The 26,824-nt window shown below is 39.4% G+C and overlaps 2 protein-coding genes across 4 annotated transcripts in view; both read right to left on the reverse strand.

Annotated features, from left to right (window-relative positions):
• Positions 1-1,789, reverse strand: part of LOC108235053 (lysine-specific demethylase RSBN1L) — a 31,997-nt gene extending 30,208 nt beyond the window's left edge. Inside the window, exon 1 of the mRNA XM_017414776.3 lies at positions 1,139-1,789. Within this exon, the coding sequence (XP_017270265.2) occupies positions 1,139-1,712 (574 nt within the window). The 5' untranslated portion in view covers positions 1,713-1,789. The remainder of the gene's footprint in view (positions 1-1,138) is intronic.
• Positions 1,790-3,932: 2,143 nt separating this feature from the next.
• The window catches only part of ptpn12 (protein tyrosine phosphatase non-receptor type 12), a 49,748-nt gene continuing 26,856 nt past the window's right edge, over positions 3,933-26,824 (reverse strand). The window contains exons 12-18 of one of the 3 annotated variants that reach the window (XM_017414847.3): positions 23,035-23,120; positions 15,416-15,605; positions 13,234-14,191; positions 9,734-9,805; positions 6,997-7,050; positions 6,292-6,372; positions 3,933-5,657 (exon numbers count right to left, since the gene is read on the reverse strand). In XM_017414847.3, coding sequence (XP_017270336.1) covers positions 5,596-5,657; positions 6,292-6,372; positions 6,997-7,050; positions 9,734-9,805; positions 13,234-14,191; positions 15,416-15,605; positions 23,035-23,120 — 1,503 coding nt within the window. In that variant the 3' untranslated portion in view covers positions 3,933-5,595. Of the gene's footprint in view, positions 5,658-6,287; positions 6,373-6,996; positions 7,051-9,733; positions 9,806-13,233; positions 14,192-15,415; positions 15,606-23,034; positions 23,121-26,824 lie in introns of all 3 variants that reach the window. The other 2 variants (XM_017414848.3, XM_017414849.3) reach the window with 2 other exon arrangements.

The raw sequence follows: 26,824 nt of genomic DNA on the forward strand, positions 1-26,824 counted from the left end.
TCTCAAAAAGGTAACATGACACCGAACAGTCCTAAACACATCCCATCCTAGTGTTTTACTGGACTGCTGCGCCATGACCTCCTAAACTGGTCAACTGGAAACAGGGGTGACATCATACACTCACACACACATTGACACCTGGGCTCCTGTTGGTGCCTAAAAGGAAAAAAAACAGCATCTCTGAAACACTGGTTTGGAGAAACAACGATAACACTAGTAAAAAAATAAATCAACTAAGCTACAATGGCATCCAGTTAGTACACTTAAAAGCCACACTATAGTCTCACACACGTTTAATGGCTGCTAATAGAAAGCTATAACAGAGACATTAAGGAGGTGAGGCTAATTGTTTATGAAGCACCAAGTGAATAGATCGTTTGCTGCATTGTTCCAACTGTATAAACAAGGCTCGCTTCTTAAACAGCCTGGGGTTACAGAAGGGGGCGTGGTGCTCCACCAAAACAACACTTGGCACATAATGGCGGGCGGCTGTCATATTGTTGACAAGAGCGTTGAGTTGGCAAAAAGAAGCTAGGAGTGAAACACGCAAAGCCACGAAATGTTCACCAACGCCGCTCTTCTACCAATACGAGTTCTTTTGTTAAACGGAGCGTTCTAGTCCGCGTACAGTGGCTTCGACGTATTTAAATAAAAATCGTTTTTTTTACGTAATTACGTAACGATTCCACCGCAGCACGAGAGCGGCTGGTTGCGATTCAACTGCCAGGTCGCGCGACGGACCGCTGCTCCTTCTTCTGATACAAAAACAACTTTATTTATAAACCTCCTCAAAAGCAAACACAACAGTCCGAAGTGCTGCACGTTGATTAAAAGAAAAAGGTAAAAAAAAAAAAAAAAAAAAAAAACGAGAAAGGGGTGAACAAGCTGCCAAACACGGTCCGTTGACTCATCAGTTAAAATATAAATAAATAAATAAAATAAACACGATGTAAACACTTCCCAAACGAGCATCGGTTGTGATAACGGCTGTTTTATTTACGTGACCCCAGACGACGCGTTCAAGTGTCTGAATCCAAGTTCCCTAAACAGAGAAGCACAACTCTACTTTCACCGCAACCTAAACTTTGTAAATTAAAAGTAGCATTTAAAAGAAAAAACGAAAAACATGGTAGTTTACCTTGGGCTGGCAACGCGACCTCCCCATTTTCTCTCTTCGCTGCCGAAACGTTGTTAAATCCACGAATATCGCCGCTGTTGTTAACGTTACTCCCGGAGGTCAACAACAGTTTATGTTTCTTTTTCTCCTCCCCGCCTCCCTTCGCCTTTTCTCTCTGTTTATCTTTACTCCTGGGTTTCGAGGAAGAAGGCGCCTTGTGGAGGAAGAAATCGCTCTGTTTGAAGACTTTGTGTCCGCCGGTGGCAGGCGCCGGAGGGTTGCCGCCGCTGCTGCTCGTCTTCAACGGGCTGAAGGTCCACAAGCCCGTGCTGCCGCCGTAACTCTGCTGCTTCGAGGTCTGCTGGAGTTTCTCTTTCCCGCCGCCGTTGCCTCCCACACCTCCGTCCCTGCTGAGTTTCCTGGGTCGAACGCTCGACTTCTCCTCGACTCGGACCTTCTTGGGTGGCGGCGGGCTAGAATCTCGGGGAAATTGCGAGCGATTGTCCGGGGCTCCCTTCGCCTCCGTCGGATTTCCGAGCGCGCCTTTGACAGCAGCAGCTCCGGAGAGGTAAACAGAGCCCTGCGAGTCAGCCATCTTGAGGCTTCTCCCTCTATTTACTCTCTTCCCCAACGGCCGCTGCTGCTATTTTTTTTCCACGACTTGCTAGCAGGCAGCGAAGGGGCGGGGTCTGAGCTTGATTGACGTGTAAGCAACCGAGGGCGGAGCCTAGGACTGATTGACAGATATAGTAGACTGGAGGCGGGGCTTAGCAGCATAAACAAATAAAGTGTGCTCTGTATATTTTGGTAGTACAAGAACTTAGAGCCTGTGGTAGTCCATTTCTAACATTTTCCTTTAAAGTCATGATATAAAATTCTGAAAATTATTATAATTGTTAGATTGTTTTAAAATTCTGATTTGTGCTAATATTTATGAAATATTATCTCCTAATTATGACTTAGCATCTGATTATTATGGTATACTCGCCATAAAGGAATGCATTTTAACTACCAACGAACCAACCATCTATTGATCCTGAGTACACACATAAAACAATCATTTAAAAAAAGTGACATATTTGAGAAAACATTTCAGTTTTTATTTTCAGAAGCGAAAGCTGGTGTCCATGTTGAGCTCAGAATTAAATCCAGCGCCTACTTACTATCAGTTTCATATTTTATTCTGCATGCTTTGAGATGGCGCTGACACAGATTTCAGTTCCTTCGGATGCCAATGCAGCACGCTGCTTCTGCTCACACACTCATCTTTAACCGGCTATATTTATAAGCCATTACATAACATGTTAAAATGCTCATTGGAAAATCTGAAGTGACCCAGTTAAGACAGCAACCTGGATCCATTTGTACTCTTAGAAGAAGAGAAAAGGAATATTCATGGTGTGTCCTTGTGCTACAGAGAGAACTCTGCATTTATTTATCACAATGTGAGTAAAATAGCTGAGACTGAGTGGTGAGAGGTGGAGGTATTTTCACCACATTTAGTCCAATTTATTTATTTTTTATTTTAGATGACTTAAAAAGGCTTCTGAACTCATCGGCTGAAACAGATAATTAGCGTCAATTTAATTTCCTGACCCAAAATGCACGCATGCATGTAGATCAATACCGCCTTGATTTACAGTAAAAGGTCGCGTGTGTATAATGGGGATCTAGGAGAACTGACAAAACACCACCTCTGCTTTCTAATGATCTTACAGAAGAAGTCATTCACGCTTCTATAATTAATCTGAATTGAACGCTGCCGCCGCGCGAGCGCCAGCAATTAATTACAGCGCGAGCGTCCACCTGCTGTGCCTCTCGATGCGCGTGAAAGAAAACATAAACGCGCAACCTTCAAGGTCTCTGCGTAAAATACAAGGCTGGTGTGTGTTTGTACCACCTGCTATGATTGTCATATTAATGTGTGTGTGAAGTCGTCGTGGCAGTTCATACACATGTAAGTGGGCTTCCTGCTGTGACAACTCCCACCTATTAACACACACACACACTCCCACTCAAAACACATTTATTAAACTACCAATGACTAACAAGCTAAAGGGTTCCTTTAGAGAGCAGATCTGATCTGACAGCCACACACTCAAACTCATATTCATACTGTTTTGCTGCTAAAGGAATAAAGGGAACAACAGCAAGATGTTCACTTAATGTTCATTTTTACTGATTGATTTCTGCAACATACAAACATTATGTGTGTGTGTTTCTGAGAGACGGGACATGTGTTGGGGGGGGGCACTGACTCTGAGTCCCACAGGAGGTGATGAGCGGGCAGCAGCGAATCTTCTCGCTCGTGACTCTAATGATGATTGGAGGGCAGAGGAAAGGATGAGAGGGAGGGCAGTTGCTCTTAAAGGCACAGGTGGGCTTATTTTCTGAGTTTGAGGTTTTGTGAGTGAGTGTGTGACGGTGTGTGTGTGAGAGAGAGACAGAGAGTTGGAGGGGAGATTTAAACAGAAACAAACGGAGGACAAACCAAATAATATATAAAGATAAAAGAAAATTGTTTAAGTGTACTTTGTAAATTTAAACTGCCAACATTTCACAGACGCCTAAGTAAAGCAATCTGTTGGCACAGAGGGATGTTTTGAAAGGAAAAAAAAAGTCTGTTGCATTTATTTCTACTGAAACAGCAAAGGTGGAAAATGTGGGGGAAAAAATTGCAGAATTTCATAAAAATAAAAGGTGGAGCACGTGAAAAAAGGCGGCGCAGACTGGATGTGTGGACTTCAGACGCAACAAACAACCGCGTGTACAAAAATAACTTTTAAAATACCATTTACAAAAAGAATGACCAGTATTATTCTCAGCATCATCATTAATTAATATTATTATTACAATCTCATTCAAAGCTCGTTGTAGTCATCAGAGGGGGGCAGGCTGGCAGGTTGTGCTTTTTCTCTGCCAACCATCTAAAACATTTATTAGGGAACGCATATAAACCAAAACAGTACAAATTATCCCCTGAAATATTTGCCAGACAAAAAAAAAAAAAAAATCTAACGGGTCGCAGAATAATTTACAATTCTAATAAAAACATCGTCCATGGGGAGGAATCATAATCATCATCATCATCATGCACTGACTTTCTTACATCTTCTATTAATAGAAATATTTAGAAGACAGCAAAAAGAACTTTGACATTATATACCTAAACTGCGCTGTACAGTTCTGTATCTTTATAAAAACAATGCATATACTATGTAGTTACGGTAGCTAATAAAAGTGATGTTAACAATCAGGAGAAAACAGTAGTTCTGGGTCCGTAGCTGCTGCTCTTACTGGATTAGAAGCAGGTAAAAGAAAACCAAGCATGAAGAAACTAAGAGTTTGACTTGCAGAAGAGAGCTGGAGGTTAAATATCGATCTCGCAAGTCCCAGTTTCAAGAGTTCCAGGTGCAACATTCATACTCTGAAACACTGAGGTGTTATTGTGACGAGTATTTCCTGGAGAGGCGGGAGAGCGATAAGCAACGAGGAGACAAGAGCAGGAGGGAAAAGTGGAAAAACAGTATTTTTGATTCCCAAATAAAGACCGAGAGGAGCCAGAGAGACAAAGACAAGGACAAATGAGGGAGGACTGTCCTCTTTGAGAGGTGGACTAAGGCAGGCTCGTGGTCCCAGTGTAGAGTCAGAGTCATAGAGCTCACAAGTTTGGACGTTACTGATGCACTTCATGACATTTACCCTCGCTGTGTTTACAATAAAGCCTGGAAACATCAGAACTCAGTTCCTCATTCTTCCTGAAAGCTTGCACAGTCAAACATGTTTTCATTAAAATAAATTATGCATCTTAATACTGACTTGTTTGAGAGTTTTTGGTGTATTTGAAGAAAACTACTCTTGGAGATGGAAAACCACACACGGTTTATTAAATCCAAGATTTTAAAGAAAACGCCTTTTCGTGCTTTCTTTTTGAGGCGCAAATGAGAGCCAGTTAGATTAGCATTAACGCAAACTACCTCGCTCCAGATTATCTTTGCTATTACATGAATGAGCACATTTATTGAAGGACCAAATCCTGTTAGCATATGACTCTGGCAAAAGAGTACAGAAACAGAAAACACCAGAGCTGGTACTACTTTCACCGGGCTCTAGAGCTCCTGTTTGTGTTACAATCTTTTGTAATTTTCAGGACATAAAAAAAGAGCAAAACAAATGGACACAGAAAGCAGCCCAAGCAACCTCTTCACTCCTATGTGAAAAGGTTGCATCGTGGGTAAAAGATTATCTAAGTTTGCTTTAAAGATTGTTGTTCGTTCAGTGGGAGGGCAGCAAACGAGAAGTGGAGAAGTCTCTCAACCAGTGGCGTGGCAGCACTTTGAGCAGAGGAATGAGGACATTTGCACACAAAAATGCGATGTTTCTCTGTGTGGCAACTTGGCTTTTGGACCAGCCAGGTGGGAGTCCATATCCTGATAAGATAGGACGTGGTTTCTGGACAGGCAGAAAAGATTGTTCCATCATGTCCACTCCGAAGGACGTTCCCGAGGGCCTTGAGGCTGAATGCAGCGGTTACCGAACCCTGGAGAAAAAAAAACAAAGACAGAGAAGCTCGTAGCTGTTTTTTTTTTACTGAGTGGATTAAATATTTGATCCAGAAATTTCCCCTTCATTCTGCCCGTTTTCAAAGCCAAATATTTTCTGCAAGTGCAACCCAAAGCTCGTTTTCCAATCAGCAAACACATGGCACGCATCAAGAAATGATGACTTGAAAGGAAAACACGTCTGTCAGCGATGTTTTCTGCACCAACCTTTTTTTTCCTCCCTTAAGCTTGACTTGTAGAAACTAACCCAGTCGTAAGAAGAAAAATAAAATTAAAGGCTTAGTCTTCCTTGAAGGAACGCATATCAAGTTTTAAACCAAAAACATCTTATTATGAGAAATGATGAAGTTACAGCTGTTTTGGTCAAACCGTGTAAATTACATTTATGCACACTCTCATGTGATCTCATATGATCTGTTAGCTCTTCAACTATCTGTTGTGAAGGACTCTCAGCTACTACCACACCAAAGTTTAGCTTAATATCTGTAAAACTGCTTAAGTTACAGTTTGTTTCCTAAAGTCAATTGTTGAATTGGGTTGACTCCACAAGTTAATCAGCTGTAGATGTGCATCTAATTATTACTTTAAGAGTTTCCCAGCAGACTTACCCACCCAGTTCTGCTTGGCTATCTGCTGCTGTACTGCCAGCAGATCCAGGATCAGCTGGAGATGTCTTATCACAATCTGACACATCTGAACACAGACAGACAAACGGACAAAGGTAAAGGTGTTAAAAGCAACACAAGGAAAACTAGTTTAAACTGCATTAGTTTTACTGGGTGACGGCTCAAGTTATTCCAAATGATTAACATTGGGTAAATGTTTTTTTATTTCTCCTTTAATATCAGCTTTTATGTTTTAAACGCCAACAAACGGAGCGCATCTATCGCATGAAAGTTTGATTTTCTGAGACGTACGCAGATTTAAAGTCTGGCTTTCAGCAGGAATTTCAATAAAACCACTGTCTCCTAATTAAAAAACACAGAGTTATTCCCTTTTGATGAAGCTTCCACACCCACACTAAAACTACTGGAGCAATAAATTGGTACTAACAATCATTACACAGTCCTCACAGCACAATCCTTTTTTTATTGCTCCTCTCTGCAGACACATTGGATCCTATTCTCTTTTCTCCTGCTTTCTTTAATCATCTTTACTCACTCCTACAGCTGCCGTCAGTCTTCTTGTGAGTGGGCTAACTCCTGAAAGCAGCGAAGGTCCGTTTCCTGCTCTGCAGGCTAACGATGCTCAGATAAACACAGAGCCAAAACTAACAACGGAAGGAGAGAAGTAAGACAGACTAAACTGTGTTCATACCTTTCTGGGAGTTCCTCCATGCAGCTGAGGGTGACATTTTCACTTCCAGAGGGTCTGAGGCAAACAGAGGCACACAAAGAGAACTTAAAAATAGAGACACAAACATTAACACTTTCTCCTTCCTCGGGCAGTTTTGTACATTATTTTAAACCTTTCAGTTTTTTTTTAGATTTGGCAGTTTTTACAGCTTGTGGCATGAATTGTTCCAGGACATTTTTGTTTTAGGAAAAAATAAAAAAAGTCTTTTACTCTTACATGTCTTTTATTCTCCATTGATGGATTTTGCACCTTCGTAGTAAAAATGTAAACGCACAAAAAACTGCTATAAAACCAACACACGTCAATATTTTTGTCAGCCCTTAAACAACTTCAGCCTTGTTGAAACTACCAAACACGCAATCATTTTCAGGATTTCAACCCTTCAAATGCACATTTATTTACTTGAAATATTTCATTATGACAAAAAAACACTAAGAAGTTCAGTATTCTCTATATATTAAATAATAAGGGATGGCGTTTTAGTGGTGAACAGAGCTTTGGATATGTTAAATATTACAAATAAAATTGACTTAATGCACTGCTAGTTTCTTTTGACACTTTTGTGGTCAAAGTGTACGTGTATACAAAATCTGCAATAAATCCTCATACTTTAATATTTTTTTCTTCTCTGCTTAACTCTTTTAATAAGCTACTCAAGCAGCTTTTCAAAGACACATGAAACATGTCTTAAAGAAAAAAATTAACTCCTGGGGCCCTCCTCCATAATGAATGGAGAAACTACAGTAACTTCATGCATCGGTCTACAATGAGAATACAGTTGAATCTGGTGAAATATGGTGCAAATATTAAATACTACCTTTCCTCTAAATGAAATGCTGACATGACAGAATGCATAATTTTATACTGTAACAGCAGTGAGATTTAAAAAAATGTGGTTTTAATGGAAGTTAATGAAACATTTCTGGCCTAAAGGTGTCCAGAGGGAGGATCTGATACCACATCAAAAAATATGAATGCAATCATATCAGTTTTGTTGGTGATCTTTGACAAGTCCAACCTCACCACCAAACCCCCAAATTATTGATCTGTTTGTGTATTTTTTAATAAATATTTAATATTTCAAATAATTAAGCTGACATTTAACGGGTTGAAAGTCGGAAAACGACTGAGCTTTTGGTAGTTTTGAGCCTGTCTAAAGTTGTTTAAGAGATTTATGAAACAAAAAGATGCATTTATTCTCACCCACTCATACATTTTATGCAGCTTTCAAACTCACATGATATACTTCAACCTTTAAACCAACCAACACAAGAGAAAAGGCTCCACAGTTTTCCTCAAACGTACCTCAACATTTAAGAGTCACAATCTTTACTCAGTCCTAGATATTTCCTTTTTTTGTCATTTCTAAATCACTCCAAAACAAATCAACCATCACAGATGAATACTGACCTCTAGTGTTGCAAAACTTGAATAGCAATTTTTTAAGATATCCTCTCACATGCTACTCTTTTAAATATCAAAATTAAACCAGCTGTATCAACCACTGCTGACTGGTTTTAATCACACTGTAAATAAAGCTTTAAACCAAACCCACTGAACACAAAACAGCATCCAACCACTTAGACCCCATTCAGACCTGCTTTTTAAATCTGTCTTTAGCATTTGGTCACCAATAAACCATTGTGTTGTTAGCCTCATAGAAAATGTTTTCACTTAAAACCATCAAAGAGGATCCAGACCCCTTTTATTCGCCTACATTTGGTAGTCTGAACATAATCCGTCCTGAGACAAGCTGTAGGACCTCCTACTAAACTGACATGACCTCAAGGAAGCAGCGGAGTTGTTACCTGGACGTTTCGGGGTAAAAATAGAAAAATTAAGTCAACTGAGCTGAATATAATTAAAACAGCCATCCCTAAGAGTATTTTATTTTATTTTGTTTTGTTTTTTTGGTGCAGAGGGGGTTGGCTAAAAGTGTAAAACTATTTATCAGAATCTTTTTCATTAAAAATGTCAATTTTGTTAAGATTTTATTAATCAAAGTGGATTACAGGACATTGTTTGGGTGAGCTTCTCTTCAGTTTAAAGCTTGTTCTGATTGTTTTTAGGGCTGATCGGACCCTCTGTGGTCACTGTAAGCGATTATGTTCTGTGAGAATCAGAGAACAGTTTGAGCAGCATTATGTCACGTTATATTCACTGACCTAAACACTGATGTTACGTTTACAGTACACAGCAGAAAACATCTGGCAGCTGGCAGCACTCTGTAGAGATTTATGGGTTAAAATCTTCAGTCTTTGCTCTGACACTGAGCTCTGTGAAGTCACTAATCTTTGTATGATCTCTGCTTTTCTCCAATGGCATCTGTCAGGCAATTGGGCTTTTCAAGAGATAAATACAAAAATAAGACTCAAATGGCTTAGAACCATGTTAATGTGAAAATAGTAATAAATTGTCGTTTTTACAGAAACATCAGTGGACCTGCTGTCAGACTGATCGGTCAGCCCATTGTGTGTTGTGTATCTGCACACAGAGCTGGTAACCTTTTACTGCTCTCAATCAGAGCTGACTACTTGCAATCGCATCACCCAAGACGGACCTTTAAAGCAAGATCTGAACAGGGCCTCAGTGACACATCTCAAATCTCCCTTCAGGTTCACCCTCGCTGATCCGTCCACCTTTGCAGAAGAGGACTCAGTGAATCCACACCTGAGGACGTGGACCGACGCAAACGCACCTGTGGCCAGAATGAAGGACTCGGGGGTTCTCTCAGGGAGGGGGGGAGGGGAGTCATCGCTGTCCCAGCAGTCTGGGTTAAGAGGTCAGAGGTCAAATAAAGAGCACGGTTAAAAGCTGGCCAGAGAGAAGTGAAAAATATGCTCTTATTTCAGTTTGTCACGTTAAAATGTATCTTGTGATATTTGTTTTATTTTTCATTTCAGTTTGATTTAGTAGAACTGGAGTAAGAACTTTACTGAATGATTTCAGGGCATAAAGGTTTTATAAAGTCAATTTTACTTTTTAAAGTTTTACCCTATTATAATAACTTTTTTTTCTATACTACAAAAATGTGCAACTTATTCCTCTAATAAAATATTCTGAAATGTTGAGACCATGCAAATATAAATCTAAAGAGCTTTTCTTTTATGACAACTAGTTAATAAATACACACTGAGATATTAAAATACTGGTTATTGCAGAATCTGACTTTTACATCCCTAAAATTAGGCTTAGATTTTATTGCACTGGGTTATGTGATCGAGCTGCAAACTCGAACTTGTTAAAACCCTTTAATGATTAAAAAAGGTGGGCATGTGTGAAACCTAAAGGCTGTCGGCACGAAAAACAATAACCGTAAACAGACAAAAATACCACAATTCTCAAATATGACATCAGCACAGAACATTAGGAGTCCTGAAGGCTGTTCGTCTCAAAGATTGATGTTTTTGTTGTGTGTAGATGTTAGAAGATTTAATCCTACTTCAACTTTTTATAAGTGATAAAGTAACTTCAGAAAAAGAAAATGTTTCCAAAACCACCAATTAGCTTCTAAAGAGGTAAACCAAAACAGAAAACACAATATTAAATTGTGTCTTATAAACTGTAGATGTGTCATATACAGAGCTATAAATACTATTAGTAAATATTCAGTTGAATGAGTCGATTTATACAGTAATTTATACATGTTTACTCCTGTTATAGTTCTTGTTCTTAGTGTAGACAGCCCTTTACAGCTACTGTGACAACTTTCGTGAAGTAGTTTGACTTCTGTTCAAGATTTACTTTACTTTTTTATAATTACACGCAAGAATCAAATCAAATCTGTTGTCCAGACAAAGCTATATATTTTCAAAGTTACATTTCTGTATCAGTGAACAGAAGACAGAATCTCTTTCTTGGTTTAAGTCAAGAAGGCCTGCAGCTTAAAGTATATTTTCTCCCAATAACTGAATCTAAAAGGTACTTAGAAACCCCTGCAGGTTTACATATACACACTCTTATAAAGTATGTTTTGCTAGTGACAACTCATTAATATTAAAGCATTAATTATGCTTGTTTATATAGTCATTAATAATGTCAGAAACAGCATTTTGTCAGTCAGATCTGTCTATAATTATTAAAAAGGGAATTATTTTAGGTTTTTATGTATTTTTATAGTTTTAAATGAATTTTTTTTAAATACTAAGTGTTTGCTATGGTATTTCTGGCTGTAATAAAGTTGTACCTCTGCGATTTGCACTTATGGATGAGGGTTTAGTGTTTCTTTGATAATGCAGCCAGCCAACCAAGCAGCCACCACCAGCGCCAGCGCTCTTGTCCAATCACGAAGCAGCGTTTTGCTCAGACAGCGCAAACCACCAAAAAGCAGCCGTTAGATTCTTGCAACCAATCAACCAGCAGCCCTTCAGCCTTTAAACAAACGAAGCTGCCGCCTCCAAAACACATGAGCAACACAAAGCAAAGCAGGGGGGCGTATTCCAGAGGGGAGGATTAACAAACTCCTGAGTTTATCCATAAACTCTGAGTTAACTTACCCCGGGTGTGAAAACTCTAGGTTTTCAGCTCCAGAAAGGCAGATTTACACTGAAGTTAAATAACTCAAAGTATCTTAACCTTAAAGTAAGAGCGTGCAAATGCGCACAAAAAAAAAAAACCACATTGTTTTTTTTAAATGATATTTTGATTTTGCAAAGTATAAAGAATTCTTCATTTTACTTCCCTACCTGCCTCTGGACAAACATTATCTATGACAAACTCTAAAACACCAATTTATCTCTCTAACGATTATTCCATTCACACTTCAAGATGATTATAAAACAGAGAAGGAAATTCTAGTTTTTGGATGGGTGGATTAACACAAGAGAAAGGTTCATACTTGGGAAAATATTTAGATTTCAAACTGCTGCATTTGTTAGATGTGAGGAATAAAGGAGACCAAATAAAATGCGAATTATTTGTCTTGTGGTGATTCTAGAGATGTTTTTTGCAGCAAGTTAATTTCTGTAGATTAGATCTCAGCGTGATAGGCTGTTCTGATGAGAGCAGGAGGTGTTGAGATGAGAGGTCGTTACTGAGATAAACGAGTGGATCTGATGGAGAGAGAAATAGAAAACACCTGGGACCGAGCGAGTATCCAGTCTAGGTCTGAAAATCCTTCTCCAATGTAGTGATTCAGCTCTGATACTGATATGATTGGTTAAAAATATTGGTTAAAACAGCTTGCATGATGCGAGGGGACCGGTAGAAGCTCAGGTTTATCAGATTTAATGGTAGAAAAAACGCACCGTTTAGAATATCTTCCAAAAAACCCCGCAAACAATAATTAAATTTAAACACTGTTAAAGTAGATATTTTCTCTGTGATGTATGCATAATTAAAATGTAAAGCTTAGAAAACACAAACTGCTGAGAGAAGCAAATGTTTGCTTGGTTAATTATTCATGAAAGGAAATGCTCGGCTAAATAAATCAGCTCAAATCACAGATCGATCCAGGGAATAAAAATCAGGTTAGTGAAGAACGTGTTTAAACTTGAAGTCCAGCTCAAACCACTTGATTTCACACTTGATCGAAGTGAGAATGGTATCTCAGAATCTGGTGATTATTAAACAATATGCTTATTTTAATTAAGAAACAAAAGCAATCTCAGCTTTCAAACCCCTAGAAATAAAAAAAAATGAACCCATCATCCTGTTGCATTTGTGACAGCGAGGCACAAACAGCAAACCGTTCTGTTAAATCCAACGTGCACCAAAGATGCCATAAGTGCATCTGTGAGTTATCATGCAGTGCTGATCCTTCCCCTTCCAACATGCACACAAGAACCAAAACAGCAATTTATTCCATTCGCAAAGTTATTCACCCCGACAAACACAAACAAGCCGGAGGAGGAACGTCTGCAGCATTCCTTGCAAACCAAACAGATTAGTCAAAACAAATAAATCAGATTTTATATGAAACACTGTTTTATCTTTCTTTTCTTTCCATTTGTTTGTTTTTTTCTTGTCTGCACTAACCCAGACAGATATGGTGTCAAATATAACTTGCGTTTATCATGTGGTTTGTCAGATGCCTTACTGACCCAGAAAATGACCCTACTATGTGGTTTCACTGAGAGTACGTGAGTGTGGAAAATACAGACACATTCAGTAACAAGACTACCAAGAAATGAGTTCAACCTCAGTGTTCAGATCATCATTTTTGCTTCTATCAAATTAGACGCACTTAAAGCAGCTTACTTTCTGAGGATGTAGGCAGTGGAGTAGTCTGTCCTGCGATCGACATAGACACCGCCTTTCTGGCCGTCTGCTGGCTTTCAGAATGAGAGGACGCGGTTACTGTGGTCATCACTGTGGACGTGTTTGTATAACAGCCCTCCTTTCCTTCGGGCATGTCTCCATTCCCCTCGTCCTCCGAGTTATCGGAGTGCAGGGGATTGGTGAAACTGAGAGCAGTCCTAACAGGTGTGGAGGAAGAGGAGGAGGAGGAAGAGGAGGAGGAGGAGAGGTGTGAGGAGGACGAGGAGGATGGAGCGACTCTGTCTGAAGAAGACGACGAGGAGGACGTCTTGGGGAAGAGTTTTTCCGGGCTGTTGCAGGGCTCCATCCACACCGCGTGGCCGGATTTTATGTCCGCCGTTTCCTCTTCCTGCGTCTTCTTCTCTTCCTTCTTCACAGGAAGGTGATTTGGTCTGGTTAGGACGCCCGCGTCCCCACATCCACCCGCGCCCCCCTCTGTGCCCGAGTCCTCCGACAGCGAGGAGCTCGACGTCAGCAGGGTCTGACCGGAGCGAGACTTGAAGGCGTGGCTTCTTTGAAGCGCCGAACTGCTGTTGCTCGAACTGGTGCTGAGCGCACCCGCCACCCCTGCGGAGGAGGAACTGTCGAAGCTGCGCGGTCCTTCCTGCAACGGCACCTTCTTAATCTCGATGCTGAGCTTCCTCTCAATCCGAGGAGGACCGGAACCTTCGACGGCCGGGGAGAGGGGCGAGGACGGCGTCTGGGTCTGGCTTTGGCCTGAATCTGACTGAGTCGACGTGGAGGACAACTTGTTGCTGTAGTTGTCATTGAGATCGAGATTGGACACCTGAGTCTGCTGGTTCTGGCTCAGTAGGTCTGGATTTTTCTGCTCAGCAGGGCTCGTCTTTTGGATCGGAGTGGGTTCTGACTGGTTCTGCTCCTGGTCAACACCCGCATTCTGAAAAAAACCATCAGAAAACCAGGAATTTAATCTTTTCCTCACAGAAGAACAAAATCAATAAAGAGTAAATGTATTTGGAATAACATTATGTTTTAATACTTCAAATTATTTTTGATACTTTTTGTTTAACAGGTAAAAATACTAATAAATTTTGAAAGCCTTTTTTCTTGTATTAATAAACTAACTGAATAGTCACATAACTAATAATACGTCAGAACCTAAGAAACTAATGAACATTGTTTCAATTATTTTTACGTATTTGACATGTCACACTCAGAGTATTTGTTATCACCAACTCTCAACTACTACCACACAAAATTTTAGCTCAGTGTTTGTAAAACTGACTGAATTGTAGCTATTTTTGCACAGCTAATGTCTATTATTAATTGAATTAACTCCAAAACATTCTGCAGAATCTGTAAGAGCTCAGATTATGTTATGAGAATTAATCTCAGCTACTACCACACCAATTTTTAGGTCAATAACTAAAACTGACTGATCTATAGCTATTTTTGTGTTTTTTTTTAAGGTCAGCTGGCTGTGGCAGCCATCTTGAATCTGGTAGATTCCAAATATTAATCAGTTATAGTTGTCTGTAAGTTTCTTTCAAATCCGTTCAGTGGTTCATGACATATTTTGCTAACAGACAGACACACAGGCAAAACATTATCGCCCACCTTTGCCTTTCGCCAGAAAATGATAAAGATCTAATCAATTCCTCCAAACTGAGACAAAGTCAAACTGTTAACCAGCTTAAAAGAGTCAAAATGTTATGTTTCTGTAAAGACGAATAATAAGACTTTCACACAGGGCTTCTATAGGTTTCAGTTTTTTTATTTTTGACTTGTTTTTGATCTTATTTTTGACTCATGACAGTGTTTCCTCATTTCTATTTTCAAAACCTAGCTTCGGAATAATGTTATTTAATGAATAATGATTATGTGAGGGGATGGAACTGAGAGCTTTTGGGGTACTGTTCATTATTTATAAATAAAACTGAACAACTTGAGTGAAACTACTGGAAGCATCTACTCTTTGTTTTCCAAAGAACTCCAATGAACCAACATGAACAGTTTCATGATACAAACTACCTCAGTTTCACATTTAAAAACATCACATTGAGATGCTACATACTCCATTGCTTGATAAAAAATAAGAAAGAATATTCCTCTTAATTCTGTTTATTAATAATTTGTTGTGTATTTTTTTTATCCAGCTCACCTGTGAGGCGTTGCGCTGCGCCGTAGCCAGGACGTGGATGACGGGTTTGGGATGGTAGCGGTCGTTGTCCTGCCGTACGTTGGTGACGGTGGGGAACGCCGACGGGGGAGACGGGGTGAGAATGGGGGGGACGGGGTGGGCTTCAGGGGGCTGGAGAATCTCCTCCTGAACATCGCCTTCTATCTGGGGACTGAGCAGAGACAAAGAGAGGGTCAACGGTGAAAATGTGTCTGAAACCAACAGGCTTTAGATGTTTTATCCCAAAATATAAAGTGCTTTTTAATAATTATACACATTCTATTTGTTTGACTATTTAAAAACTAATTAGAATTATTGGTCTTAGAAAGAAACATATCAATAGTGCAAGCTACATTTTGTGGCAAGATCTTAAATCTTGTGGTTCATTTAAAAAAATCATCTTGAAGGAATGTTGACCCTCATATTTGAATTATTCTGTCTTAAAGGAATTTTAAAGCAAGTTTAATAAATTAGACATAAATCAAAGTGTCTGCCAAGTTGTTTTTAACCACTAGATGGCAGAACTTCACAAAATAACCAGTGAACTCAAGAGCGGTGCTGCTGAGACAAATTATATGTTCTCAGATTTTCTGCTTCTGTTGTTTAACAGCTCAAACCCATATTTTGTGGACTTAAGGTCTGCATCACCTGTTGATGTTTATCACACCAAGAATGGACTGAATCAGCTTGACAGAGTTCATTATCTCTTTAACTAAGTCTACAGAGTATGGCATACTTTGCAAAGAGTATAGCCTTTTATTTATATTTATTTACTTAACCAGGAAGTACCTTGAGATTAACACCCCTTCTTCAAACAATATGTGGTCAAGATGTCACACCATTACAACGTTTCAACTAATATCAAAAAACAAAGTAAAGCAGAACAGAATCAGACTAAAACAGGTACAAAGTCCAGCTGAAGATTGGTAGTTGTACTCTTCAGTTACAGAAGATTTTATCAGAGTTTTAAGCTCTCCCAAAGAGACAAAAACATTCAACTTTAATGTGGATTTAAGGTTATCCCATGACCAAGGTGCAAAATAAGAAAACAATGTTCTACCAAGTTCAGAAAAAGATCCCGAGGACTCTACAAAGAAAGCTAACTGGAGGACCACAACTCATAACAGGTCTGTGAATGTATTAAAAAAAAGCACGGAAATAAGAGGAGAGTTTACCCAGTACCCCTTTGTACACAAAAATATACTAACACTGTTGTCTCCTTAGGCTTAAAGAAGGCCAAGTAACTAGGTTTTAAAGCACACAACGATGTGTACTATACAACTAATTTATTATGAAGCATAAAGAACGACGATATACAGAATCTAAACAACAAAGTGCATAGGAAGCAGCATGCACATAAATAATGTCACTGTGGTCAAGAACATTTAAAATTGTAGCCTGAACTATTTTTTTTTAACTGATCAATTAAAACAGGCCAAATTTTGATAATAAAAGCCTAACCTAACCTTCAGCTTTTTACTAATAATATGCATTTTAAAAGAAAGTATCATCCAGCCAAATACCAAGATATTTGTAGGATGATACTTTCTCGATAATGTCTCCCCCTAGGGTAGAAATGTCAATGTTATCTGGGTTCTGTGACTTCTGGAAAACAACATGAGTTAAGTTTTACTCACATTAAGCAGCAACTTTAAGCTGTATAGTATTGTCTGCAGCTGCTTAAAGGCACTGAATAAACTGGTGTCGTCTGCATAAAGATGCACCTTAGCCACCAAGCCAAAAAGTCTAAAAGATGCATCTTTGTATAATTTCTGTCCAGACACCAAAAATGCACAAGGATTAATCCTACAGCTGGCCAGGTTACATGTCACACACCATGGCTTCTGTAATTCAAAGTGTGATTACATAACAAGCCTCTCACATGAGCTTCAGAGATGCACTTAAAATACACCTCCAGAATCAGGTGGTGTCGGTGTAAGTCACCCACAGTCACACGTCGTTCCACTCCCCTAAACATGCATTTACATGCTGTACGTATGCAAAGAGATGCAGAGGAACAGAGAAAGGATGTGGTGGTGTGCTAATTCGAGAGCACATGACTGAGGCAAGAGCTGCTGTGTGGTTCAAAGGCAGACAGAGAGTCAGACACAAGCTGAAAGCTCAGGGGATTTCCTTTTCTTTCGCGTTGCAGTCAAACTTTAAAAGCCTTTGTCATGAAGTAATAGAGTGTCGTCGGCTTATTCTCTAAAAGAGGCTGTGATTTATTAGTTTTAATTAAAACTGGCAAAAGCATCTCCTTATGTAGTTTTTTTTTTTAATTGTTAAACTAAAGGACAATAAAAAAGCCTAGCATTCCTTGAAGGAATGCATATCACCCGCTGCCTTTCAAGCCAGAGTTTCAGAATAATCTCTTATTGTTGAGAAATGACAGCATTGTAGCCGTTTTGGTCAAACCTTGTAAATAATGTTAAGAGCAATCATGCGATAGCGTACGATGTCACGCTCTGGGTATGTTTTGTGAATGAGATTTTCAATTAATATCTGTAAAATTGGGTAAGTTAATCAGCTGTAAACGTACGTCCAGCTTTTACTTTTTGAAAGTTTCGTTAAAATCCTTCCCGTGGTTCGAAAGATATTTAGCTTACAGACAGACTCACAGACACACCTTTAGGCAGCACGCAATAATAATAAGTTTATAACTTTGGTTATCATTCCCACTAAATGTGGTCAGAGATCATAATCTGCTGCAGGAAAGAACTGCTGTTTACATTAGGTTTGAATAAAGCTACAGCAAAGTTTTTCTAACCACCTCAACGTCCTGCTGCTTCCAATAAGTCACTTAGTGGCAATTTTCACCCCTCGGGCCAAACACTATCCCTTTGTTTTCATTAAAGAAAATAAATTACCCAAGAGGATTCCTCCTTTTACATGATCTTCGCTGCCTGAACAAGCAAAAGATGTATTTAACAATAAGAACGATGACTCCCTGCTGGTGCTGATTGTTTCCACAGGGATTCCAATATTCAGATATGACTCAGATTTATGAGGCTCTAAGAGAGAACATAGGAATTATTAAAGCTTCATCTTAAAAGGGGGGACTGAGCAAACTCCAATAAGCCACAGGAAAAAAAAAAAGAGAAGCATCACAATAAAAAAGGGAGAGGAGGCTGAAGGCGAGGAACAACTGCAGCACTAAGACATGTTATTGAAATGTAAATATGTAAAAACTTTACAAGGGTTTACATCAAGTGATTAAAGTAGTGCTGGTAGAGATAATTATTACACTGCCAGCTCAAAACATGATGTTAATCTCGGAGACAACAACAACTTTTTAACTGAACTTAGTGAAGCTAAAGTTCTTCTTAAATAGTCAAATATTTTCAAACTACAGGACATATTTGTCATTAACTTTCTATAATTAAACAAACTGAAACATCTTCACACGGACATCTTATGGTCAATAAAAAAAATCAGAAGTCAAAAATACTGAATCCAAAATCTCAGCTTTCAGCCTGGAGCTGGCTTTTGCAGTGCTTTTATTTTGAAGGCGAGTGGGTGCTCACGCCAACAGCCTCCTGCGTGCACACTCTTCACTGGGAGTTTGTGAGAAATATGAGCTTCAGTCATGTCAGCACACAGTTTGAGTACATAAACTGAGACAGGATGTAGTCTTTTTGACAAGATTTGGACTTCTACGTGTTTATTAACTGATTTCAGTCGCAAAAACAGAAATCCTCTCAGCAACAATCCCCTGAAGCTGTCCTGTGCAGGTATGAAACAAAGTCTGTGCACGTGTTCAAAGTCAGCAAAAATTTGATTTTCTTTCACTGGAGAAAAAACAAAACAAAAAAAAGGTATTTTATGTTGTTAATTTAAAGCTTGTGTTCAAAAAACTGCAAAAACATGCACGTTTTTCAACTGTTTTTGTACATTTTAATGATTCACATTAAAAACAAAATTTAAATTGGCCCCAGCAGCTAATGAAAATTATATGCTAAAATATACTTATCAAACCTATATTTAGCAGAATTCAGTTCAGTTCTAGTTACACATTTGGCCCTTTGGAAAAAAAACAAAAACAAGCCCCACCCGTGGCCTAAAGAGAAGAAAATATTCCAATTACTTTGACATAATCACAAGAAAACCCTATCATGCCTTCAATAGAACTTCATTTCATAACATCATCCACACAAATAACCTAAACGTCATGTAGACACAATACATTCACTGAGTTTCATATTTGTCCTCCTGAGAGGAGGTGTCAGTCGCTCCTGAATGCTGTCACTGAGTGTGATCCCTCAGAAGGGAAGCATCGAGACGTTCCCCGGCTTTTGAGGACAGACTCACCCAGAGAATTGAGAAAGCTGCACACACTCAGTGTTTTACCACACGCCTTCTATCAAACGGGTGAGATGATAGTGGCAGCTAGTCTTTGAAGTAAAGAAAACAACTTCACTTCAAAAACTTTCAGAGATGCTACAAACACGTTTTCAGTCAGAACTCGAGACCTACTGAGGATTGATTGAAGCGTGTTTGTGTGCGTGTAACAAAGCCGTTGACTCAGTATCCAATCTCACTGGATTTCCTGCCGTATCTCCCTCCATCTTTGCCCTCAACAACAACACACACACTTGCACCACTGAAGTGACCCAAAGGGAGTTTGGCTGGCAGAAAGTGGCTTATCTGGATAAAAATAGCTCCCACCATCAACAGATTACTCCCAGGCTTAAACTGGGCCTTCACATTACTTCTTTAGAGACGGAGGGATGGCACAAAGAATAGAGGACACGTACGGAGACAACGAAGGAAGACAAATGGCATAAGAGACACCGAGATATTCCACAGAGCCTCTTCTGTCCCACTTCCAGGAAAGCAAGCGATCTTGGCAGCGTCTCAGAGTTCAAATTTGTGTGTTTTACTAAGAACAGAAAAGAAACTATGCAGTAAACAGAACACTTGCCGCTACAGGCTAAAGTTAGAACCTCTGGAAAATGTTTCCCATCGAAGCAGAAGGTAAAAAAAGGAAAAACAAAGGAAACCAGGAGAAGACCTAACGATTTTAGTCTGGTTAGAGAAAACAAAACTTTGGTCACATTTTCCTCAGAACTACTTCACTGCGAGGTGTTTCAAAACGAATGGCTAGACATGTCCAAGCTTTTTCATTCATACCGATTCTTCAAATCAGTGCAGTTCATTTTCATACAAATTTAAAGCCTTTCAAGGCCTTGAAGCAACAACAGAATCCCAAATAATGATGCTGTCTCCACTATGCCTGTTACTCTGAGCCTGAATACATGTTTTATTGGTGAGCTCAGTTGATGTAAAGCAAAAAATTTGAAGATCTTCTTCGTTTAAGCCAATGATTCATATCAGCAGATACTTTTTATGAGGGTCAACCTCATGCATCAATACCAGTATTGGGTATCGGTCCAATACTGTGAGAGTGTACTCAAACTTATAAAAGTGTTCTGATACCACTTCAAGGTAGTGTGACGTTCATCTCTCAGTAAACACAACCAGACAAAAAAGAAGCCATGTGGAAGTATTTTAGAGTCAATGACTGAGCAGAAGAGGCAGATATACAGATCTGAGCAAGAGTTTCGCAATAATCTCACAAGTCAGTCCCTGGCAAGAGGATAAAAGGAATCCATCATCATTATCATCATTGAAGGGGGAAAAAGGACAATATCGAAAAGCATGAGAATGGTGTAGGAGTTATCAACCCGGGAAAGCCGAGCCGGAGAGCCACCCAGCAGCGAGCCGAGCCCTCTGGGCCGGCCGCCATCATCAGTCTACACCAGTGGTCTCCAATCCTGGTCCTCAAGGGCCACTATCCTGCATGTTTTACTTGTTTTCCTGCTCCAACACACCTGATTCAGTGGTTAAATTACCTCTTCATGTTCTGCAGAAGCCTGTTAATCACCCATTGATTCAAATCAGGTGTGTTGGAGCAGAGAAACAAGTAAAACATGCAGGATAGTGGCCCTCCAGGACCAGGATTGGAGACCACTGGTCTACACCATTTTGAGGAGAGGGGACGAAACAGGGAGGCTGGATATGACCAAAACTGACTGTGCTTATCAGAGTCCTCCACCACAGGTCATTGATGAGCCTGAAAAGCTGGTTAACAAGCTGCTTAATGTGTAGCAGCTGCTGAGGAAGGGCTAAGCTAATGCTTCAAAACAGCCGGTCTCCCCATTTGTACTGCTGTGATCTGGATGTTTTTTTAAAGAGGTGGGGCCTTATTCTTTTCTTGATATTGTTTATATTGCAGCTTTTAGCAGCATCACTGGGTAGAAATGGTACCTTTTGTTGTGCTGGAAAATATTTTTTTTGTTTGTTTTTTGTAGTGGTTTTGGAATATTTTTTTTAAATTTCCCATTGTTTTTAAATTAAAAATGTGTTTTAATACATATTTTCAACATACAAACCACCTTTTGGTATGGATTGACTTTGAACTAGAGGTTCCATTAACTGAAAGAAGTGTATTGGCATTAATTAGTACTTGTATCAGTACTCTATCAGCAAGTACTTGTATTTGGCTTGAAATAATGTGGTATCAGTGCATCCCGACTCTAAATAGTTGTTTTAATAAGTCAAAGAGGTGCTAACACACACCTCCAGATTTTATTGATTGAACTGGATATTCTTTTTTTGCCAACTTCTGTTCTGAAACAGCTGAATTAATTATTGGTATTGTTGTTGTAAGGAGGTTTTTTTAAAAACTAATTTTAAACTCTTTGCAGTCGACTGTGTAAATAATGTCTTCACGAGACGATCAAATAGTCCGCAGCTTCCACAGTAACCAGACAAATTGCCACATTTCTTGACGATGCTTCCAACAACAGGTTATTAAGTGAGACGGTGTCTCCTGGCAACAAGACGTCCCCCTGTGACATTAAAGTGTCGGAACTGAGGCATCCGTCAACCTTGTTAAAAAGTTGTCAAGTGTATGGCGTGCATCAGATGAGGGGGTGCCTTTTGTGCTAAGACTGTAAGAAGTGGAGCACAACTCCTGCTGAGCACAAACTGTATAGCGAAAGTAAAATAAGCGAGGAGAAGGCGGAAAAAAAAAGACGACAAGAAATGATGAGAAAGAGAGGACAATTGGCCTGTATGCACACAAAAGACTTTGTTCTCAAAGAGGGGAAAGATGAAAACAGTACCACTTCAACGAGCTTTGGCTTGTGGTGTGTTCTGTATGTAGTGTTGCAAAATGTTATATAAATACAGCTCCTCCTCAGGCCGTTGTTAAAAGTTAACTTTACTGAAGGGCAACTGCATCTGTGGGCTGAAACAGAGCAAAGATGCAAGAAACTCTCATGAAAACAACCCCTACTGCTTTTGTTTGGGCAGCTTTGTGTGTTTTTATTGTGTGATCCAAATAAACTCGCTAAATTGTGATTTTTTTTTTTCTTTAACAAAACACAACCTCTGCTATATTCAGTAGCACTTCACACCTACTCCTCACCCATGTATGAACCTGTTAATTCATCTTTCGGCGTGAGCATCGTTCAGTTTGTTCAATGTTTTCAGACACAAGTTTAACAGAAACAACAACAACAAATATAAAATTATTACCAAACAAGCCAAAAAGAACATCTCGCACACAAACCGTGCGGACAACAGGTTGGTCTTACCTGCGTATGCGAGGTGGTTTGGGTGGCGGCGCGTCCCATCTTTCATCGTCTGAAGGGTGGCCTGCCTTGTCAGGACTGCTTTCACTCTGGATTGAGACACAAAAAGATCATTTACAGACGTGGATAAACGTGGTGGTACCCTTGCAGCTCATTGAAATAACCTCTCATTTCTCATGAAAAGTGATTCTGATAGAAACAGTGTAAGGTAAATCTGACTTGTTGCTTATTTTACAGTGATGTGCTTAAATAATACGGACAGATTTGTTGGTCCCCTTAAAGAGACCATGAAGCTTTGCATCACAGACATGTTTCAAACTAAGTGTTTGACCCTAATTAGTATCACAGGTTCCTTCAAGCTTTTCAGCAGCCATTCAGCCTGTTTAAAGGTAACTTGGTTTCTTTCTGTGTACTACACAATATGGACCAGAGGAAGCAAAGCGAGAGCTGTCTGAGAAGCTCAAAAAGAGCCTATAAGACCATCTCCAAGCAGCTCCATGTTCCTCTCTGACCACTGTTACCAATATTATTAAAAAGTATAAAATTCATGGGGCTGTAGCCAACCTCCCAGGATGTGGATGCAAGAGGAAATGCAACCCCATGTTACTCAGGAAGATGGTTTTCTTTGCTTTTTTTTCGCCATTTGTACCATCTAAAAATTATTCGAGTTGAACTCCAAGGTCAAGGTGCGTCACTTTCTGAATGCATCACTTGTCACATTTTGGATCATAATGGGTTCCATGGAAGAACAACTAGGAGGGCTTCTTTATCAACAGGAAAACAAACAAACAAAAAAGAAGTTAAATGTTGAAAGAGTCAAAGTTTTTGACACTGATGAGACAAAACTGGAGCTTCTCGGCCCGTCACATCAGTTGTGTTTTTTGGATTAATGAAGGAGGATACCAACAAGATTATCAGCGTCTGCATGTCCTCATGGGTTAAATGGAGGTTTTGGGGCCTAAAAGATTTCCTAAAATCAGGCTGATATTGATTTTTTAATTCTGTGGAACTCTGACCCACTGATTCAGATTTCTCTTCAAGAACTATAACAACACGTTTTAATTTCTGCTTGAATTGAAAATTGGATTGTGTGTTCATAATACAATTATCACAGTAAAAACTTTCACTTCTTATCCAAAAAAAAGCACCAGGTAAGAGAGCTTACTCTGTCACTGAAAAGCTCCAGATATAAATAAGAATGGTTTACTGAAAAGACAGGTTTGTACAAACTGCTGCATATCTCCTTCACAAACCAGGTTTGAGCTCAACAATTTTATATTTTATTGTAAAAGTCAAAATATAAGTGTATTCCAAACCAAACTGCTATCAATTTTTTTTCCTACATGACCTGCACTACATTAAAAATAAATTTGAACTGATGTCCACCAATTTATTTGAGAGAAAAAATATATTTGTAGCCTCCTACACCTCTTGACTTGAATTTTCAAAAACAAGCTGCTGCTGATGTATTAAGCCGCTTAGCTATGGTGTGTTTATGGACTAGGGAAGGAAATTTAACAGTAAATAAAACAAGATTTTGAGCATCAAATTAGTCAGTCACCAGTTAAGATTAAAATCTGCCAATTCTAATAACCAGCTGTATAAATGGTAATTTCTGTAATTAGTCAAAGAAGGTGAAAATTCTCACTTCATCTAATTTATCTGGCAGCCACGTCTAAAGATAAGGTTCTGTTCACCTCTCCAAGCTATCTTTAATCTTTCCTCGATGTTTCTGGAGTAAAGTTTTAAAGCGGCAGCTACAAAATTACTTCAAGATTAGCTCCTAATTGTCCTAAAAGATGCCTCCTTCTTCCCTCCAGGTTCTGTTCTTTCTTCCTCTCCTTTGCCTTTCTTCCACCCTGAGTCATTACCTCGCATGTGATAATGAGAAAATGGCAACTTCAGTTGCTCCTAACTCTTATCCGAATCAGTCTAAAGTTACAATTTGCAAAGCCACCAGGTTCGGCACATCCAGGGGGGCTTGATGTAAAAATAGAACAAATGAGTAGTTTGATTCGACTTCATGAGAACATGTTTGCAGGAATGCATCTACTGAACAGTAAAAGTGCAAACGAGCACAGAAGCAAGTGTGGGATGTGTATGAGTAGGTTTATTGTTCGTACTGCCATTAGAAGCACCTATGTGGGTGTTATATCACTAACAATGGCTGACTGGACATGAGTCAATGTGTGTATGGACTGAGTCAGAACAGCTCCCTGATAATGATAAGCTGTGTGTGAGCAGACTGGCAACATCGTGAGGTAACGACAAAGTTATAATCAGCAGAAACAACCCAACTCGAGCTGCTGCCACGGCCTTTAAACAAATGTTTAATGACACAAACTTTCTGTCCAGGTTTCAGAAACAAAGTTTAGCGTCTCGGGGGAGTGTTTTCTAGTGTAAAATGGATCGATTGTGTCTCGCAAAGGTCCCCTTTTCCCAGCGAATGCTTGTCTATTCTCAGAGTCAAAGTGCATTCTGGGAGAGGGGTGATGTCATCGCTGCTTCCTGAGCAGGAAGTCGGCTGGTTTGTTGCCAGTGAATTCTCTCATCACAGTACCATCTGCCTTTAGACGCACTGACCTCCCTCACACAATCTTCATGTCCTCAAGATCTACACATGTGGTAAAGTACTGGGCTGCCAGGCTGAGTAACTCTGTAGTTTTCTATTTATCATCTTCATCATCATCATCATGTGCTGCCAAAGGCGAGAAGCAACAATGTTTTTGTCTGTGTCTTTGTATTCATGTGTTTATTTGTCTGTAGTCGTAGCAAAACAGCTCATGAGTCAGAGGACAAATTTTAATGAAACTCTCAGAAAGCGATCATTGGATGTACATCTACAACTGATTAACTTTTGGAGCCACCGCTAAGCAGCCTAAGCAAACACAACCATGGCTATAACTCAGCTAATTCTTTAGAGACTGAGCTAAGATTTGGTGCGGTAGTAGCTGAAGGTCATCGCCAACACATACTGTCAACGCCAACTAATCATATAAGATCTGTTTTTAAAACTTGTCATGTCTCATTGGACAGATTTTAATGAAACTTTCAGAAAATAATCATGAGTTGTATATCTACAACACAGAAAATGGATATAACTTTGTCAGTTTTACAGATACTGAGCAAAAGGTTGTTTGTAAGTGTGTATATATATATTTGTCAGTAAAAGCCTAAACCACAAAGGGCTGGACTAACATGAAGCCAAAGGTGTTTATGACTAGTGGCAGTATTTTGGGATGTCAACCACTCGCTGACAGGTCGTCATGTTACTTCATCATTCCAGTCTGTGGTATGATGTCAAACAACCTGGACCAGTAAAACACATGGCAGACAAGAAGTTTAAACCTAAAACAGGAAGTAGTACCATATTTAAATACGGTAACAGTGCACTTCAAGGGTTATTGAGTGTAATTTGTATTCACAATTACGTTTGGACCGGTTGTGATAATAACCTTACTACTGATATTAAAAAGAAAGAGGGAAGTGGAGTCAACATACTTAAATATTTTATCTACCTAAACCAGTTGGTATGAACAAGGCTGTGAACACGCTGCTGAGAAGATTGCAATCGTACTGTAATCCTGCGGTATTTTTACCAAGGCCAGTCACAGGCATTTCATAAATACCTCAGGACATGGTGTCATCTTCTGCTGTGACCTTAAAAGGTGACTTTAAGTCTCAAAGGGCTGTATTTAAGAATGTGGAGCTTTTTGTTTCTTTTTTTATGTGATGTTTTAGTTTTAGAATAAACTCCTTGACTCAGCTGGAGTTCCAGGGGGGAAAAAATATT

The sequence above is a fragment of the Kryptolebias marmoratus genome, linkage group LG18, assembly GCF_001649575.2.
Source record: "Kryptolebias marmoratus isolate JLee-2015 linkage group LG18, ASM164957v2, whole genome shotgun sequence".
NCBI classification, from domain to species: Eukaryota; Metazoa; Chordata; class Actinopteri; order Cyprinodontiformes; family Rivulidae; genus Kryptolebias; species Kryptolebias marmoratus.